Source organism: Zootermopsis nevadensis, unplaced genomic scaffold (assembly GCF_977971745.1).
Source record: "Zootermopsis nevadensis isolate Lab colony 2312 unplaced genomic scaffold, Znev_1.0 Znev_ptg000003l, whole genome shotgun sequence".
NCBI classification, from domain to species: Eukaryota; Metazoa; Arthropoda; class Insecta; order Blattodea; family Termopsidae; genus Zootermopsis; species Zootermopsis nevadensis.
In genome coordinates this window covers 9,188,924-9,208,136 of record NW_028259135.1, presented here as the reverse complement: position 1 = coordinate 9,208,136, position 19,213 = coordinate 9,188,924, and the positions used below count along the sequence as shown (strand labels likewise).

General features: G+C 38.8%; 1 protein-coding gene across 8 annotated transcripts in view; it reads right to left on the bottom strand.

Annotated features, from left to right (window-relative positions):
• Positions 1-3: 3 nt before the first annotated feature.
• The window catches only part of Mi-2 (chromodomain-helicase-DNA-binding protein Mi-2 homolog), an 83,201-nt gene continuing 63,991 nt past the window's right edge, over positions 4-19,213 (bottom strand). For 5 of the 8 annotated variants that reach the window (XM_022081985.2, XM_087342388.1, XM_022081979.2 and 2 more), the window contains 25 exons: positions 18,388-18,497; positions 17,447-17,661; positions 16,274-16,359; positions 15,380-15,688; positions 14,762-15,001; positions 14,318-14,440; positions 13,996-14,183; positions 13,244-13,420; positions 12,888-13,011; positions 12,242-12,430; positions 11,572-11,724; positions 11,248-11,391; positions 10,804-10,897; positions 10,506-10,645; positions 9,744-9,835; positions 9,251-9,437; positions 8,501-8,725; positions 7,181-7,573; positions 6,749-6,945; positions 5,843-6,008; positions 5,162-5,356; positions 4,590-4,785; positions 3,834-3,962; positions 3,418-3,563; positions 4-1,460 (listed from right to left, as the gene is read on the bottom strand). In XM_022081985.2, the coding sequence (XP_021937677.1) occupies positions 3,493-3,563; positions 3,834-3,962; positions 4,590-4,785; positions 5,162-5,356; positions 5,843-6,008; positions 6,749-6,945; positions 7,181-7,573; positions 8,501-8,725; positions 9,251-9,437; positions 9,744-9,835; positions 10,506-10,645; positions 10,804-10,897; positions 11,248-11,391; positions 11,572-11,724; positions 12,242-12,430; positions 12,888-13,011; positions 13,244-13,420; positions 13,996-14,183; positions 14,318-14,440; positions 14,762-15,001; positions 15,380-15,688; positions 16,274-16,359; positions 17,447-17,661; positions 18,388-18,497 (4,143 nt within the window). In that variant the 3' untranslated portion in view covers positions 4-1,460; positions 3,418-3,492. The remainder of the gene's footprint in view (positions 1,461-3,417; positions 3,564-3,833; positions 3,963-4,589; positions 4,786-5,161; positions 5,357-5,842; positions 6,009-6,748; positions 6,946-7,180; positions 7,574-8,500; positions 8,726-9,250; positions 9,438-9,743; positions 9,836-10,505; positions 10,646-10,803; positions 10,898-11,247; positions 11,392-11,571; positions 11,725-12,241; positions 12,431-12,887; positions 13,012-13,243; positions 13,421-13,995; positions 14,184-14,317; positions 14,441-14,761; positions 15,002-15,379; positions 15,689-16,273; positions 16,360-17,446; positions 17,662-18,387; positions 18,498-19,213) is intronic. The other 3 variants (XM_022081981.2, XM_022081989.2, XM_022081982.2) reach the window with 2 other exon arrangements.

Here is a 19,213-nt window from a genome sequence, read left to right as displayed (position 1 = left end):
CAATCAATATCTTAAACCTTTATTTCACTGTATCATAAATAAAAAAGGCGCTTGTGCTTCAGTGTAATCAAAAACTTCAATATTAAACAAAAAAACCTCTGCAATGACTAAAACAAGGCCAAAAGGTAGTTACAGGATCCGATAAATGACGTAACATGTCCACAGAAAACCGATTAATCATATCAGGAATGTCATAAAAACAAAAGAAGTATAGAAGATGACTGTCTTCTGGGTTGTATTGTCAGTCAGTTTACCAAAGTTTCAGAGGTCCTTGCTGCCTCCATCAACACTAATTGTCCTGATGATGGGAGGCAGCAAGGACCTCTGAAACGCCGGTAAACTTCTACCAGACTACACGGCGCAACGACCCAGAAGAGTCTTCTTCGTACTCGCCGCAGTGAAAATCTCAAATCCTACATAAAAGAAGTAAAGCTTCCGTAAGCTAAAAGTAATGGCTAGCAACCACTGCATTTAGCTACTTTCAAATCAAATTATGGAAAGGTCTTACATCAGTGGAATATCAATTAGGTATGAACCTTATAATACTAAACCACAATACTACAAAGTGCTCAAAAATACCTCGGCGGAGAAAGTAAACAGGCTATCAAATACACCGTTACCAACTGTGATACTGTTCCCTCAACTGTTCAAATAAGAAATCACATGACAAACTGCAGTTCTGGGCACCACATTAAAAAAAAGTCTTGTTTCGTTTTTTGAAGTACCACATTTTAAAGCCAATGATGGCAAGAACGTCATACCTAGAAATTTAAGGCGTGACATTCTACAGAAACAATTCTGACTAAAGAAACAGCCCCTAGGCTACAATTTTTAACTTTTCCACTTTTATCACAAAATGAACCACAAACAGGGATATGAGAACATGCCTGTTACAGATATAAACACTTTGTTTTTGTGGCACAATCTTCCATTTGATCAGATATTTTGTTCTCTTTCAAGCACGTCCGATCATTTCAAGGGACTCATATTTAAAGACTGAACAGTCAATTCTGAAGATAACTGTAGCAACAGACAACTGATAAGAAGCAAACTGAAAAACATACTTTCATGACTTTAAAAAAATTACCATGTTTGTACAGTCATATACTTTAATAATATATAAATTAAAATATCCTATTAAAATGTAATTAACATATCCTCAAAACATGTGACCCTTGAATAACTAGGTGACAACTTTCAGTCATAAAATCCACCAATCATTGTGTCAAGATAATTCTTAAGAGATAAAGTCAACTGTGCTAGCATAGGTACATCAAACAATAATTTAGAAAAGAGTGTCTTCAGTTGTTTTTGAGATCCATTATTAACAGTTACAAGGTTTAGTTTCAATCAAACACGAAGTGGAATACTCAACAGCTGTTGCTCTAGCAATTCGTTCCATCTACATGCATCCTTGTAACCTTTGCTGTAATCTATATTGAACAGCCGGCTTCAATTCACTGAAAAAAGAGCAGAAGAAAAACGGATTAATTTGCAGAATGTAAAAAATTGAAATTTATTTAAGGCTTATGGGGAATTGGTCACGGCCTGGGATGTGATGCCTCGTAGTATCATAGATGGCTACCAATGTTTTGCAGTAACATATCACCACAATCTTCAAGGTTCAACCACATAGCATCAAAATCCAGAAAACTACAATCAACATATTAACTGTTGTAAGAACAGTGAATTCATTCGTTAGGTTGTTTGCTGCAATGCATCACCATTCATGACGGACAGCAACATGTTATGAAGCGGTAATCTGTCCAAACATCACCTTGAAAATATAGGGTCACATTTTCTCAAAAACATTAGTAAATCAACTCATCATAACAGTGGCATCACACAAGAATGAAGCACATGTCATAATTTTACAATAAACACACATTTGGTCTGACTTTCAAAGTTCCACTAAATATCAATCATATTTTCAGATTTTCTATCAATGCTAAAGTTTCAGTTGGCTATTTTCTGATGCTGTGCCTTAACACACAGCGCACGTGTTTCCTACCACATCCATCCTGAAATTCTGCTCACAATCGCCATACCATGTCGGTCCAAAACTATCTGACATTAGCTGTTGATACAGCATTGTAAAAAACCAAATAAATAAGCATCAATGGTAAACTGGGTCTTTAAAACGTGTTATTGGAAGCCACAATCAAAGGAACACCGTGCATCAGCAGCTTTCACATACAGCTACACAAATTTTGAATTCTGCATTACCACTGCATTAGACACCGTAGAAGGATTTTATATAATATGTTAACATGACGTAAGGACTCATTACCACGCATCAGTGTCAGGAGACACAGTGGGATCATAACAAAATACTGAATAGAAAAAACAACACGTTCTTGACTACGAAACAGTTACAGTTCGTTTAAATGATTCATGAGAGACAGCCTCTAACAGAACCTGCACTGACCAAAGATTTTACTGGTACTAAGACGAATCACAAAAAATTCTGACAATTTAAATTTTACCTACTTTCATTACACCAAACATTTTACAGTATTTTAATAAAGCTAACAAACAGCAAACAGAATGCATTATTCTCTACACATACACATTAATTTTATTATGATGCTATTGAGAAATGCTGTCAAAAGGCATGAAAATAAACCACTTACCATGCACACACTTCAATTATGTTGCACCCATTCATACCAACACACACATCCATATTAAGTCAGAAAAAAAAATTCATGTATTAAAGCAAGGTACTGCCCAGAAGAAAAATTGTATGTGACGAATTTCAACAGTCTGCGGTTCTACGTAAAATTAAGTTTACATACCATGCCATCTTCCACTTCACGAACAGCTGAGCATCAAGAAAAATGTTTAGTCATCCACAGTATATGCACGCGTGTTTTCACGGCAAAGTAAAATAAAAGGAAACAATCTTTCAGCCAATTCAGAGACACATGATCATATAATTTAAATGTTTAGTATCCTGTGAAAGTGACATGGTATAAATACACTCATAATCCTCTAGCGGAGGAACTTACCACACAGCACAATTATGCAAAATTGGAATTAAATGAAAAACCAGTCAACGAATATTAGAGAACACATGACTCTCAGCTGGTCAAAGCTGCATCCATCTTAGAATACATGAACTGGGGATTCCATGCATTTCCCCTGCATGAAGACAAACATGCAAAAATCAACAAACAAGCGACACGAAGCAGAAAGCTTGAAAGTGACCCGTCTCAAAATGTAATCCATAAACAATATTGTTCCATCATTCACGTCACATTAAAGACAAAATGCATTTGTTAGTTGTGAACGATGAAATGAGACAGAATTACAAGGACACAAAAAACATCAAGAGGAGAAAGGGGGATAATAAAAGCGGCATGGAGAAAAAATACAGAAAGCTGACAACATGGGGGAAAAAAAATTCCACCAAACCTGAGCAGTTGGTTTAGTGAGCGTAATTTTTTAACAATTATTTTTCTGTGAATGTTGGTTGTCGTGGCCTGTGCTCTACCAAGATTCCCTCCAGTTGCCGTCGTGAAACAACGGCACTCGAGAGACATCAATATCGGGTGACGTCTCTGTAAAATACCGATCAATACCTCAGAAGGATAAGTGTTGATGAATACGGATAAAATGAATAACTAATCCGAAGAACATTTAGGATTTGCAAACAGGTAATCAAATACAAAATTCAGACACAAATACAGAAGCATAAGGAAACCAAGTTTCAGCTAACCACCTGAAAGGACAGCTTTCAACCACTAAAAAGGCTGACATTTCTCGTATAAGAACTACTAACCACAGCAGCAAAAAATGCTGCCGTGAAAAATTAATAGAATAACATGTACCAGGAAATCCTTGTGTGGGCTGTCCAGGGACAGAGTACTGTGGCCGGAAACTGGCAAAGTTAGCTGTAGCAAAACCAGCTGGAAGTTGACCAGCCTGAAAACCTCCAGGGAACTGACTGCTCAGCAATCCTATAATACAAAATTATTGTGATTAAGTAACGGATTAAGACAAAAATGTTTTGTCTGCTGACATCATCAAAGAAATCACGATTCCACCGTCTTTAATACGAGCATAAAATGCATGATGCAGTTTGAATTGTGGCCATAATTTCACTATATAAACACACTATTTTACAAGGCATAGTAAAGTATAGCCATCCCACAACACGCCATGTAGGTCGTTTGGGGGGAGTGGAGGTATAGCTCCTACTCTTTCTTGACCTCGGCACTAGACGGGGGTGAGCGGTCAGCATCACGCCCTGGCCGCACTTTACCCCTGGGGAAAAGACCCCGGTAGTCATTGAATAGGCGGCTGGGTGGGCCCTAGAGCCGGTCTGGACTCAGAGGCTAGAGAAAAAATCCTCTGCCCCCATCAGGGATCGAATCCCAGTCATCCAGCCCGTAGCTAGTCACTACACTGACTCAGCTATCCCGGCTCCTACACGGTGTAGTACTGCAGGTAAAAGCAATAGTAAAATAGTTTAAAAAACATAGGACTGCCTATAACTATGACACTGAATGATGTGCTCAGCGTTCGAAGGATTTATTATAACAATGGTTGAAAGTTCGTACAGATAACAACTTTCACAACTTTACCTGTGGGTCCCTGTTGGGAAGTGGTAGGGGTAGTAGGGGTGGACCCCGCAGTGGTTGTGGCAGCCAGACGCGATAAGATTGATCTTTCTGACATCTGCAACCGCTGCGCTACTGGTGGGATACGAGCCAGAGTGGCAGGAAGGCGACTCACATCAGACTTCATGTCCGACAGGAGTTCCTCTAGTTGGTTGAGAACCTACATTCAAAAGAAATATATAAATCTCTCTCTATAAGTACCAATCAGATGCAACGAAAAGTCTCTGTAATATACTAATTACATGGAAACAGATCTGAAAGCTTTAATATCACAATGGCTAAACCCTATTATTGTAAGACAGAGGTAGTACATTTCTCTGAAATGTTGGTATGAGTCCACAATGCATCAGAACTTGGAACAATATCATTATTATTCAACTGATTCTGTTAATATTTACTTGTGATTCACTTAACAACGCAATATTCGAAACAAACTATTTTTCCAGAAAGAGCAAAAAACACGTAATCATTATAAAATGTATTTCTTTCCAGCCACATTACACTTTGTGCTGATACGTAATATAAAGCTGTCATACCTTGTGAAGCACTGCATTTGCAGGTTTGTTTCCTGCCAAGCTTTCCTTGGAGAGATGCTGGTGTGATTCTGCAAGGCACTCCACTTCAGCAAACCTGGCATTGAGCGACATTGCGGGGTGGTTTGGATCCTGCGTCAAGTTCAGATACGCCGCACGACGCAACTGCTCCTCTATAACCAGTGCCTGTTCCAGAAGCTACCAGCAGAGAGCATCGAGCACAATGAGAACATAAACTAGGCACAACGTAAAACACTAAATTTAACATATCATAGAATGCATATTACAACGCAAATTATTTTAAAGTACGAAGTCTAAAGGTTTCCAACAACGGCGAGTTACATTCTATAAAACTGGTTTGTTGGACTTTGTCCATCATCTTTCAGAACATAACTTTATTTATAATGAAGACGATAAACAAACTCCAAGAAATCAACTGAACAGATTTGATGTAGTCTCTCGCTTCCCATAGAATGAGGAAGAGAAATTATATACCAAAAAAAACGAAGGAAGACATCACAATTAAAACTTACAGTAAAGAGACCCATGGAATGATCCAGAAGATTGTAGAATCCTTCACTGATACATACACAAGAAATTGTGCTATGAGAACAAAAACTAGACACTGCTATGTGATGACTATCTCACTGCAAAAATCAAAATTATAGTTTTCTAATATCATACCTTGAACCTCCTTGCAAGAAATTTGTTCTTTATCTCAAGGAAATTTCCCTTTCCAACATCCATCTTAAAAGGTTCATTGATGATGGCAAACCGTATGTCATTTTGGATGTCCTGCCAGCGACCATATCCGTGAGTTACGATCCCTGCCAGGAGCCAATAATCGTGCCTGAAAAAGTACATTCAGTAGGAAAAAAGTAACAGGCAACACATGTAAGTAATTCTATGGCAAACTATTACTGAAACAAATATCAATGGCTGCAATAAAAAGAAATCACGTGAATGCTGCAGTTGCCACTCAAGCACCAAAGATGGCTCACAACTTGTCACTGCCCAACACACTTTGTTGCTTTCTTCTACAAATATCCAACAGACTACTCAGTTATCTCATATCCCTAGACAATGGTCTATTAATGACCTTAAACATGGCAGTCTTCTGGAATGTAGAAGTACACAATTTCTCAGGTGCTTGCTGCCTCTACCATCAGGGCAATCACTAGACCAGACTGCATGGCACAACCTTTCTGGCTTCTGCCAACCTTAAGCAAATCTGGAAGAGCGAACAGTCGTAACGTAAATGCCATTACTACTGATGGCAGGCCGATCATGAGGATGATAGTCAGCAGAGGGATCTATAGTTTAATGTCGGCTATGGGCTGTAAGGATATAAAATTGAGAAATCCTCAGGTCTCAGTTCTGCCAATACCATACACAAGTAAATGTAGTAAGGCAGTCTATTGTGACTTCAGAACATGGTGTTCATCTCCTGTTTGGGGCATGTAATGCGGAAATAAACACACTGCACACAAAACCCACACATTCACATTTTTTCACTTCTGCTTACAACAGAAAAAACAGCCTGAGCCACTACTTTGAACGCTTTCCACAAGCTGTAACTCCAGTTCTCACCTTCTATGCCATATCTCATATTCTCGTCCAGGAACAGCCGCCTTTTCCTCATTAAGCCAGAGCGTGTGCAGTTCTGTAAAGCCTCCGTCAGCAATGTTGAACATAAATTTCCGTTTGGGTTTGTCAATATCATCTACTCCTTTGATGTCTTCCTTATCCTCCTTTTTATCTTCTTTTGTTCCTTCCTTTCTTTCATCCTGCATCAACAGTGATCAGAACCAGAAAACGAACACACAAATAAAAGACACAACCCGTACCAACTTCCCACAAATTTTATATACGCAGAACCAAAAATCTTATTGCATGGGCATCTACTTAATGACATTTTGATTTGTACCCACATTCATTCAAAAGAACTATACACTCTGAACTTCAAACAATAAATTTACCTCCTTCACACACCACTACCTTAGCTCCTCTTACAGAACCTACCTTGCGTTCTTCACCTTCGTCCTTGACGACAACAATATCGTCGTCTTCCTTCTTTTGCTCCTGACTCGGTGTGACAGGCTTGCTCTTCTCCTCATCTGACATTTCCCCTTCTTTCCCCTTCTCCTCTTTGACCACTACTTCCTCTGCTTTTACTTCATCACTTCCAGCACATTCCTTCTTTTCACTAGTATCCATCTCCTCAAGCTTCTCTTCCTCTGCTCCAGTCACCTTCTCCTTCATCTCTCCTTCCTTTTCGGCACATTCTTCCTTCGCCGTTTCCTTCCTTTCATCCACTTCTACCTCCACATCCTCCTTTCTGATTTCTGTAACATCCTTTGGTTCCTCTTTGGAAGCTTCTTTATTAGTTTCTTCTTTATTTGCAATATCCTCTCCCTTTAACAGATTCAGTTATTTACATTACCAAAACTTACATTAAATAAAAGTGCCTTTACTCTGCGACCAGCCAAGTGAAAGGTCAGAGACGAAGTCCCTAACTTAGTACCGAGGCTTGGTCAGGGCTACTGCACACCGTGCAGGGTGGCGATAGATGAATAAGGACGGAACAATGCAGTGACCACACGCTGGACAAACCCCTGAGCAAGCAGCTAAACAGACTCATTGTATCTTTCTAAGGCATTCTCAGACGGAATTAAGATAAGAAACGGGAATTTACGCCCAGAAAAACTGAAAATCCCCGAGAAGTGGAATGGGTTTAAATCCTTAGGAAATTCTTTGAACACTATTGTACCATCTGTCTTTCAAACTTGCAAAAGATAAAAATGCTGTTTCAGTGGATCCACATAATATAAGAAAACTGTAGACCATGTATGAAAAATATGTTTCACGAAAAAAGGTATTTTCATGAACAGAAAAAAGGGGAGAAACAAAAAATCCAAAGTTTATAACCTCAACTGCAAAGACAGTAATTTAAATAACAACTATTATTATTATTTAGTGTTCTGTCTGACGACAGGTCCATATGAACAGGATCCTTCCATCCTTTTCTCGGACTGGGACCTGTTCATATACGTTCTTGGCAGATGATCCAGAAGTGGTTTGCCATTGCCTTCTTCTGTATGTGAATAGAATAATTGTTGGGATGCCACGGAGAAACCGGGGAAGCCCCCGGAGGAAAACCCCGTGTTGCCTAGACCACGGCCTTGCCCAACACAAGTTATAAATTTGGGCATTGCCGGGAATCGAACCCGAGACCCCAGGATTACAAGGCCAGCGTTCTAACAGCTAGACCACCATGGCGTACTAAATGACAACTATGAGACTGTAAATTCACAAAAAACCAAAATACAGCACAATTCTAACCTCCTTGTCCTTGCTCTCATCCTGACTATTTAGCGTAGGGGCTGGGCTCGCCGCGGCACTTGTAGCCGGGGTAGCACTAGTACTTGTGGTAGCACTGCGTGGCATCTCACCACCCTGTTCCATGCCTGGCGGTACTACACCAGCGGCCGTTTTGATAGGTTCTACAGGTTTACGGATCATCTCAGGCATACTGTAGTAACCATTGATATGTTCAAATTCCTGAACCTGCAAAAAATAAGTGTATTTTAGCTTCATAGCCATGTTTAAGAAAAATATCCGCTGTAAGGGATAAAAAAACACGGACAGGAATAATGAAAGGGCACACAAAGGAAAGGAGATAAAAGTGCATGAGGGGTGAAAAATGGGGAGAAATGATAGGATGGACAAATTAAAAGAATGGGGAAGGAATATGGGAGATATGAGGGGAAGATAAAGGTGTGAAAAGAATAACAAAAAGGAATAAAGAGGGCAAGAGATGAAGATGCAACAAAATAAATCTGTAAAGAAAAATGCATTCTAACACAACTCTCAAGGCTGAATTTGCCCGTTCTTCTTGTATGGACCACTACACATAATTGCTCACGGTTGCTGAACGTTAAAGAGGACCAGTTTTGGTGGGAAATATGTTCAGTTTGCATCAAGATTATGTAACAGTCACAAGATTTTCAATTATTTTCACATTAAAATGATTAATAGCTGAATAAATCAAGTAACGAGTAACCACATACAAGCACTAAATTAAATAATTACCTTCTTACGTATAAGAGACATAACGCCAATTCTTGTCAGTACATGTTGTCGACTGAGGCCTTCCCGAGGAACGCCATCTGCAAATGTCTCAGCGTTATCAGCACCAGGTTCACAGAGGTGGCGCATGAACAGAGAAACATATGCTTTGAAGTTTTTCTCAGACTTCCCTCTCAGATCACGCACCAACCTGATAATAAAACAACATATTAATAAAACAATGATGGTTGCATCTTTATAGAAGTTCATCAAGTAGATGAAACTTGATGTGTCTGTACACAATGCAGTAGTGGATGGAAATTTTCTACCAAATAATAATTTGATATGAAGGAACAGAAAATGAGGAAGAGGCAGAAGAAAAAATAAAGCTCAGATATAAACAGAGTTAAAATCAAAAGACCACATGCAAACCATAGAAGCAGAGGTTTGAAGTATATAGCATTTATGCCTAAATTATGGCCAGTCACATGAACGCTGGCCAACACACAAAACTTACCACTGAGAATTGAAGGCATCTTGAGGTGGCATGCCGTATCGCATAATGGCATTGAGGAATGCTTTCCTTTGTCGAGCATTAAAACCCAGAACCTGAAAAAAAAAATCTTTAAAGGCAGTTCTTAAATGATTGTAGTAATCTAACATTACATTTGATTTTAACCCCATTAAGTGTCAGCCAAAACATGTCAGTAGGCTGGATGCGTATTAGCTGACAGATTATAACTGACTCGTAGGTAAGAAAATGTACAGCATTTACATTACAAAATTTTTTAATTTCATTCACACCTTCGCATCTAAAACAAATTTCGAAGTAATTTACTATTCCAAATGCCAGAATGCACATTCTGAGGTTTCAAAATGCCATAAATTTTATATTTGTACTCTTCAGCACATGACAGACAAATACCCAATTTTCTTTTACTGTTATTGCATAAGTATGAACCATAGATGCATGTTTAAATTAGAATATTCTACATTTGTAATTAAAATTTTACCTGTCACAAGTTCATGGTCTGGTGTATAAAAACGATGTCAGTAGGCAAGATAAACCAGAAAATCTTAAGCTACCTTTCATAATAAAATGTATGGGAAGGCCTTTAAGAGAGGTTTACTACTTCAAGACCACTCCTCTAAAACTTCCCGTGCACCAGTAAATGATGATTACTGTACCGAGTTTCTCAAAATACTGATTCATACCCTTGAATCAATACCGCATTTTAACAAGGAACTCGGATTTAAACCACAGAGGCCCGTGACTCACCTCAATGTTGCCACCCACACGTGCCAACAGCGGCGGCAATGGACGGTCCTTCTCATCCCTACGTTCAAGACGACGGCGACTACGACGTCCAGGCTCGCCGTCAGTCTTCTCATCAAAATCATCGTCTTCCTTGTCATCATCTGCTCAAAGAATGAAGGCATGTCAAAATGCTAACATCTGACATTATCAATATAAAACTTATGTACGAAGACAAGGTCACTAGATGGAAGTGCAAGATAAACTTGGGTGCCAGTAACTGTCATATTTCATCATGAAAAAACTACACAAAACAAATCACCTGAAGGAGCCGAGAAGTCGGAGTTGTAATCCGACAGGTTTTCCTGCCAGGTTGCATCATCTCTGCCCTCTACTGTACCATCATTATAATTAACCTGAAACGAAGATTGCAATTCCAAACAAGTTTTATTCAAATACAGCAAAAACAGACAAATGTTAAATTATAACCTTATGAAATTCAGATAAATACAGTATACAAGGAAGCTGTCTACTGTTATTTTACAGTCTAACCAAAGTAGTTTTACTCGGTCACCATCAATTATCACTAGAGTATATAAAAATATCAAACTCTGCATAAATGTTTATGAGTCACATACGGTCTATTAACAAAGTAACGTGCGTAAAACATTCTAATGTGACGAGTCACACGCACCAGTTGAAGCAGACTGTAATGTCATTGTCCAAGCCTAGAATGTGTTAACATACAATGCGAACATCAACACACCTGTTTGCGCACACGTTTGCCCTTGCCAAGTGTCCGTGCCATATCTTCTTGCTGCTGCTCATAATGGTGACGCAGCAGTTTCACCCAGTACGCCGGATCGGTGTTCTCTGCTTCCTGTTTGATTATCTCTGTGGGTTCTTCTTCCTTCAAGCGGTTAAAACATGAAACAATTCTTTATGTGTTTCAGGTAGAAACTGTAATCAATCATCTGGTACACGCAGCCAGCTAATGATGAATTTAAGTTATTACGAAAAGCAGCGTCATTGCTCTTTGAATACTAAGTTTCAAGATTCCTCTAACAAATGTTTCTTCACTTGCACTTACCTCTTCTCCTTCCTTGGTGACGTAGCTGGCAACCTTGAAGGATGACAGGTACTCGTTCGCCCAGTTCTCTTTCTGTTCAATACCTTCCTTTGTTCTGTCTAGAAGCTCATCAATTGCTCTATCATCATAATGTATTGCTTCATCTTCCTTACCCTAAGGAAAAAACAGTTGATGATTTGAAACACGCAAGAAGTTTTATCAGACCTGAATTTGAAACAATGAAGTGTGACAAATGAATAAACTTAGCCAAGCCAAATGTAAGACATCCTGGACCATCTGATGGCAATTACTATGCGCCGAAACACGTATTTGAAAGCTGACGACAGAAAGAAAAGTAACCTATCTTCACAAATCAAAATGGCATGCTGCAATTAAAATTAGAGAGATGTTTTTGAAAATTTCAGGCTCATGGTGGCAAGTATGAAAATGGCTGTCATCTGGGATGTTATGCTATGTAGTCAGGTAGAAGTTTACCAATGTTTCAGAGGTACTGGCTGCCTCCATCATCATGTCAATGAGCTTTTTTTCATTCACACGTTATTACAGCGTAAAAACTTTACTGTTACCAGCTAGGACTGAGGACTTTTCAGGTACATGGAGAACCTCACTGCATAAGACAGGTTTTGGTTAGGAAATACTGAAAATTGAAGTTTCAGAAAACGACACCAACCTCCTCCTCTTTGAATAGCTCTTCTGTTCCAAAACGCAGGATATCGTCAAGCTCTTGTTTTGAGAATGTTGCACCACGACCGCCCATACCTGGGCGCACAACCAGATGAGTCAACATCATCTTCCGCTTGGCAACCTGCGTCACACGTTCCTCAACCGAGTTGCGCGTCACAAATCGATAGATCATAACCTGCACATCAGGAAATCAAATTGGCATCATAATTCTCAAAAGTATGACCAGTATGTCTGTCTGGAAAAGTTTTAATTTACTGCCTACAATTACTCTGTTTCTGTAACATGGCGCGCAATTTTCACCAACTCAGACACTCGTATATGAAGCCTTGGTAGATATTACCATTTGTATAAAGCGTACTAAAATCTGCAATTTGCAGAACATATTACATACCCCCAACGGTATTGATGTTTATTGCGGATACAAAGCTATTATTGCACAATAAGCACGGTGTGCAACAGTACCCAGAAATCTTCCAGTGTCATACAATTTTGTTCAAAACAAAGTGGCCACACAGCATTTCTAAAGTGCCCACCACAAGCGACAATGTGGTAGCTTCAAAAGCATTAAAATAATGAGCACGCTTTCAATTATAGTGGCTAATGGCAGAAAAGGATAACAACTGAAACACTACCTTATTAGCCTGACCAATTCGATGAGCTCTGGAGAAGGCCTGAATATCATTATGAGGATTCCAATCGGAGTCATAGATAATAACGGTGTCGGCTGTTGCCAGGTTTATACCCAAACCTCCTGCCCTGTTAAAAGTAGGAACACACATCAAACAGTTGAATACAACTCGATACAAGGCTTAGGTAAGCCAGTGTAGTTCAGTCAGTATAGCGACCGAATACAGACTGGACAACTGGAGTTTAATCCATAGCAGGGGCAAACAATTTTTCTTCTAGACTCTGCACCTGGACTGACTTGAATTATACTAACCCACAATATCAAGAGAATATCAGCGATAGAGTTACGACATCCGCATACCTTGTGGAGAGGAGGAATACAAACTGCTGCGCTCCAGGAGCATTGAATCTATCAATAGCCTCTTGTCTAACGGATCCGGTGATATTACCATCAATCCGCTCATATTTATATCCTTCACCTTCTAAATAATCTTCCAGGATGTCCAGCATTTTTGTCATCTGTGAGAAGATTAGAACCCTGAAAATAAATACCATGAACAGTCGAATAGAACACTATTCCGGCATACGCATCATAACAAGCGTTTCTAAGCGTGGTATTGCAGTCCAGTGTCTGCTATAGGACCTATGACAGTAAATATTACGTATCACTTCCATCACACATAATCAGTTTCATTACTTACTGGCACAGCGTTATAATGATGTTACAATGACATGATTTGGTCAGTCAGACACTTTACATCAAATAATTCAATATGGAAAACTAATTAAAAATTTAGTAAAAATCTGATACACCAATATTCAGTTACATATAAAAATGCACGCTGATATACTCTGGCTTTCTTCAAGCACAAAGCAAAAATTTGCATATCCATACCTGTTTTTGATGGCAGGCCACCTATTACACTATCAACTGCAGAGGCTAAATGCAATGAATAAGATTTGTCCACTTCAAAGTAATATCGAGGTATTTGCTTGCAGGATTTAAGACACGAACCCCACGGCAGCACAAGCCCCGACACAGATTCAAACCAAATACAAGTCAACAGTATTGCTGACTGAGCGACCTTGCTCATTATTTTTTCAACTCATTACCTGTGACCTTGTTCCTTGAGTTTACGTAGCATGGTAGAGAGCAACACAAGCTTGCCAGAAGCCTTTATGAGCGCCGTTGTTTCATAGGTTCCATTGGGTGTTGTTGGAGCCTCTTGCGCAGCGGCTGGGAACAAGTAGGGATGGTTGCAGCACTTTTTGAGGTCCATCATGATATTTAATAATGATACCTGTAAAATATGACGTGACAAGGTGATTTGTAGAAGAAGAAAAAAAGCAATTTACAATTTTGTACTGAGGCAGAGGGAACAATGTTCATATAAGCAACCAAAGCGGCCCACAATACAAGCATTCACACACCTACCTGCTGGCCACCACCTTTAGGATTTAAAGCCTCGAAGTTCCTCGTCAAGATAAATTTGTAGTACTTCTTTTGCATCGGCGAGAGTTCTACACGAACGATAAACTCCGACTTGGATGGCATACTCTGAAATATTAACATATAAATCAAATACAAGTCTGTAAAGTAGGTAACTTGGAAAGACGAATGAAAAAATTTTTGTTTTGGAGGAACAAATTTGTAATGGATAATTCTTTTGTTATCAAAACAGCACATAAACAGACAGAGAGAGAGAAATGGCTCTTTCACCACAAGCATTTGCATATGCAAAATAAGTTTGATCAATCAGAAATATCAAATCCTAAACATATGATAATGTCCCATAATGTTGTGCCCAAAAAATGACCTGCCATAAATTGGTATTAAGCATTACACTTTAACATAAATATTAATAATATTAAAACGTACCTTCAGTACATCAGTTTTAAGACGTCGCAACATATGAGGACCCAACATTTCATGAAGTTTCTTAACTTGATCTTCCTTTGAAATGTCAGCAAACTCATTTTGGAAGGCCGCCAAATCATTAAATTTCTCTCGGCACAGAAAATTTAGCAGATGAAATAATTCCTCCAGGTTATTTTGTAGAGGTGTACCTGTTAGCAGTAACTTGTACGTAATGTTGTAGCTTGCCAGCAAGCGGAAGAACTAAAAATGAATCAAAGAATTCAACAGAATAAAAACAACGGAACATGAGTCACATGCCCTCAGAATCCAGCATCTGACTGACATTTCATTCATGGTATTGTCTGTGTCAGTTTAGTTGGCGATTCTGGTTCAATGCATTACGCCTAGGTTTATTCAGTTATATAATTTTCCTAACTTATAAACAAAATACAATTGAATCACTGAATACATAAATCTTAAATACTGAAAATTACAATTCCACAAAATTTTTATTACACTTCCACATCCTCATATACAAAGACTGTTACAGGATCACAGAATAACAAATTAATGCATTCAAGATCCTTACTGGATTAGAAATCTATACATTCTTCCGCTGAAACAGTCTTACCAACTTACTTTTGACTGATTGCTCTTGAGTCGATGGGCTTCATCAACCACTAGGACTGCCCAGTCTATGGACCCAAGACATGCTGCATCAATAGAGATCAGCTCGTAGCTGGTCAGCAGGACATTAAACTTGATGGTATTTGCCCTAATTCGAGAAGCTCTACCACCCCTCACAGCACCTTCTTCAAATGAGAGTTCATTTTCACGGATTACAGCCCTCGAGTCCTTGTCTCCAACGTAGGTCACTACATAGAAATCCGGAGCCCACGTCTCAAACTCTCGTTCCCAGTTAATAATTGTTGACAGAGGTACACTGAGCTGCAAAGAAACAAGCAAATGTTTTCGATATTCTCCACGTGACGTACGTGCAGCCATGGTAACAATCGAACATAAACACCAGTTCTTTCATCAACATCAATAATACCATACAGACAGAAGTAAACAGATTTTATTTTGTTTTTGCATACAATTAAATTGCTCAGAGCATATTTTATATACATCCAGTAATGTAAGGTCTTTCCATATTTTGAAATAATGCGGCCACAGAATATATTTTTGTTCGTTAATGTAATGATCAATAAAATATCTAACAAATAACAAATTTTTCACCGTAGAAGCACCATATTAAAATATAACATTTTACAGACAGGTTTTAGAAGAGTACGGCAAACACTTCAACCTGTTCCCAATGAGATGTGAGATTCTCGTGGCAATGAATATGTTGATCACGGTATCTGCTGTTGTGGCACACATTGCAACACAACACAGGATACAGCAGATACTTTACTGATTAATCTACAATAAAAATATGCCAAAGAATTGTCTTCGTAACGCATTTAAAAGATACCTGCTTGGCACAAAGAAGGTTAAGACTTTCCTGTGAATGTTAACACCATTACTTACCAAAAAAGGACCCTTACAATGGCCTTCTTTGTACAGAGAGTAGAGAAACGTAATGGTTTGAATAGTTTTACCAAGACCCATCTCGTCTGAAAAAGATAAACACTTTAATGCAGAAAGAACTGAAAGAATATAAATGCTACTAAAATCAACCAATTACAACAGACTTCAGCCAACCTCAGCAATGAACTGACTAAAATGAAAATCAGCTAGAAAAATAACAGTCCAAATTTGACGCCCATATAAATGATAGGAAAAATTACAATTCCGTATATAAGTTGTACCCATGGCAAACCATTTGCACGTTGAACCAGCATAAATTACATTTATCTTCCACATGCACAATTTAAGATTCTTGACAGCAACTACAGAATGGCAGTAACAGCATATGAGGAGAGGAAGGGGCACCAGTCAGTTACAGCACATGGAACTGTTAATACCTGAAGACTTTCAGCAAGTGAAGTAAGTTTAACATTGACACCTCAGAATCTCAAAGTGGCAATGTCAATACTGATCTTATGGTGTGTGCTGCCACCGTGCAGACTTATAGGTGCACATAAACACATCTACACCTCCATCACCATCAAGTCTTGCAACACTGCTTGAAAATTAATGCAACACACTACATACTAATAATGAACTTGACTCACGGGCTTTTTTTCTGACAGTCCTACCTGTTTCGTCATTTAAGTATGGTACCTGAGCCCATTTACCTTTAAACGGCCAGATGACGAAGTTGCGAGACATTAACGCCTAAGTTAACGGTATAGTGGTATGCTAGTGTGATGTATGGCCAGGTGAATAATGCGTAAACCACAACACATGGTCAATAAAGGTCATGAGTTTTTCACATCATACTGTGATACTGGGAACGACCCATTCTTCAAGTGCCTGAGCACTGTGGGTCCCAACTTTTCGTTGGCTTGATCTATAGACATTCGGTAGGACTCCTTGGACGAGGGATCGGCCCGTCGCAAGGCCTCTACCTGTACACAAGACAGCACAATGCAGAAAAAAGCGGACAAACATCCATGGCTTGAGTGGGATTCGAACCCACAGTCCCAGCGACCAAGCAGCACAAGGCCAACGCCTCAGACCGCACGGCCACTGTGGACCCGTTTTCACATCATAACCTAAATAAATTAAAACAACTGATAAGGAACAAATTTAACTAACCTGCCAAGATGGTATCAATGCCTTGTCCCCAGCAATACCGTAGCCAGTTGAGACCTTCCAGCTGGTATGGATGAAGCTGCATACCGGTTTGGTCAATATAATCCGGTTGTTTATCCAGCTTCTTCTTCAAGTCTGTCAATGGCTTTTCAGGCGGCGGAGTATAGCGTCTAAACAAATGCACATGTCTACTTGTGACAGATGATGGGTGGAACCATCTAAACAAATATACACGTCTACTTGTACATGACAGGTGAAAAATTGTAAATGACAAGTTGAAAAGTGTAATCATTTTTATAAACAAATTTTATATTTTCTGCTCAAGCATTCTAGAACCTGAAGGACGGATTTATTTCTGCAACTGGTAATTACGTACATCTGTATATATACCTAACACCTGGCTATTACAGTTTTAAAGAGAATCTTACAGCAATAAAACTATATTAAACAGGTAAATGTATCTGAAATTATAACCTCCGCCAATAATGTGATATGGCTCCAGAACATTCCAAAACCAAAATCAGCAATGAACTGATGTAAAATAATGATTCTGATTTTTGATGCCAGAATGATCAATCAGGCTGAGGATCTGATGTCCAGAATAATCAAAGATATTAAATTAGCTGTTGTTATGTTGACAAAGAACTTGAATTAATGTGATTTACAAAAAACCATTCCAGTGGTACTGAAGGACGTTGTCATCTCAATTACACCTCTCAACTATATATGTCCATCAACCCATACATCCCACAGCCTGTGGCAAGTCTTACGTCATTCAAACTATGCACTTAGGAAACCAAACGAGAAACACGTCATGTCTGTCGCCAGTGGCCGATAGGAGTAGGCCATGCTTAAAGGGTTAAAACAAATATCCGAGCAGATTCCGTTGACTAAAATGTCGATGATTGTTAGGCATAAAAATAAAATAACTTGGTTTAACTTACGGAGTTTTATCGCCGTCCTCGTCTTGGAGTTCCCTTGTCTTCATTCTTTTACCTTTTCCTTTCTTGCCCTTTCTACCAGACCCATCAACATTACAAGATGCTCTCAAGTCCTGAAACAAAACGGATACAATTTTCTGATATCATGTTTCCTTCCAGAACATAAAATTGTCATGAATATTATGTAAACATAAAAACAAAAGAAATCACTGTAATGTTTATAAGAAAATAAGATATTCTTGAATAAAGAAATTAATAATGATTCAAGACTGTCATGTACCACACATAACTAAAGAATGTAAGCAATAATGTACACAACATTCATAACTCTATAAATGGCAGGTAATGGCAGATACAAAATTATGTTACAGTCGTAAGTCACACCGCACTACACGCGACACAACCTGCGCATACCAGCGTTTCATCGAAGTTTCAGGAATTTCTGGGGGAGCCACTCCATTAGCTTTAACTCACTCATAGCCACAACACTTCAGGAAGCAGACACCTCCCTACTGTTCAGCCAAATGACTTTTAAATCTTATCTTTACAGTCAATACATGCGAAATAATCAAGCACTTAAAAGACCAGATAACACACTAGACAATAACTCAATTACGAGACATATTGGTCCTGATGTGGAACGAAGTAAATTTTTATTTACGACTTCTTTCCTTTTCTAGCAATCGGAACCGAATGACAACTACACAGTTTTGACAACCATCATAAAATATATTTAATTTATGATGAGAATGGGTTTGGTTATTTGTCTAGAACACTTATAATATTCAATACGGTTGTTCGAGTAACCGTAACTGATTATGCCATAAAC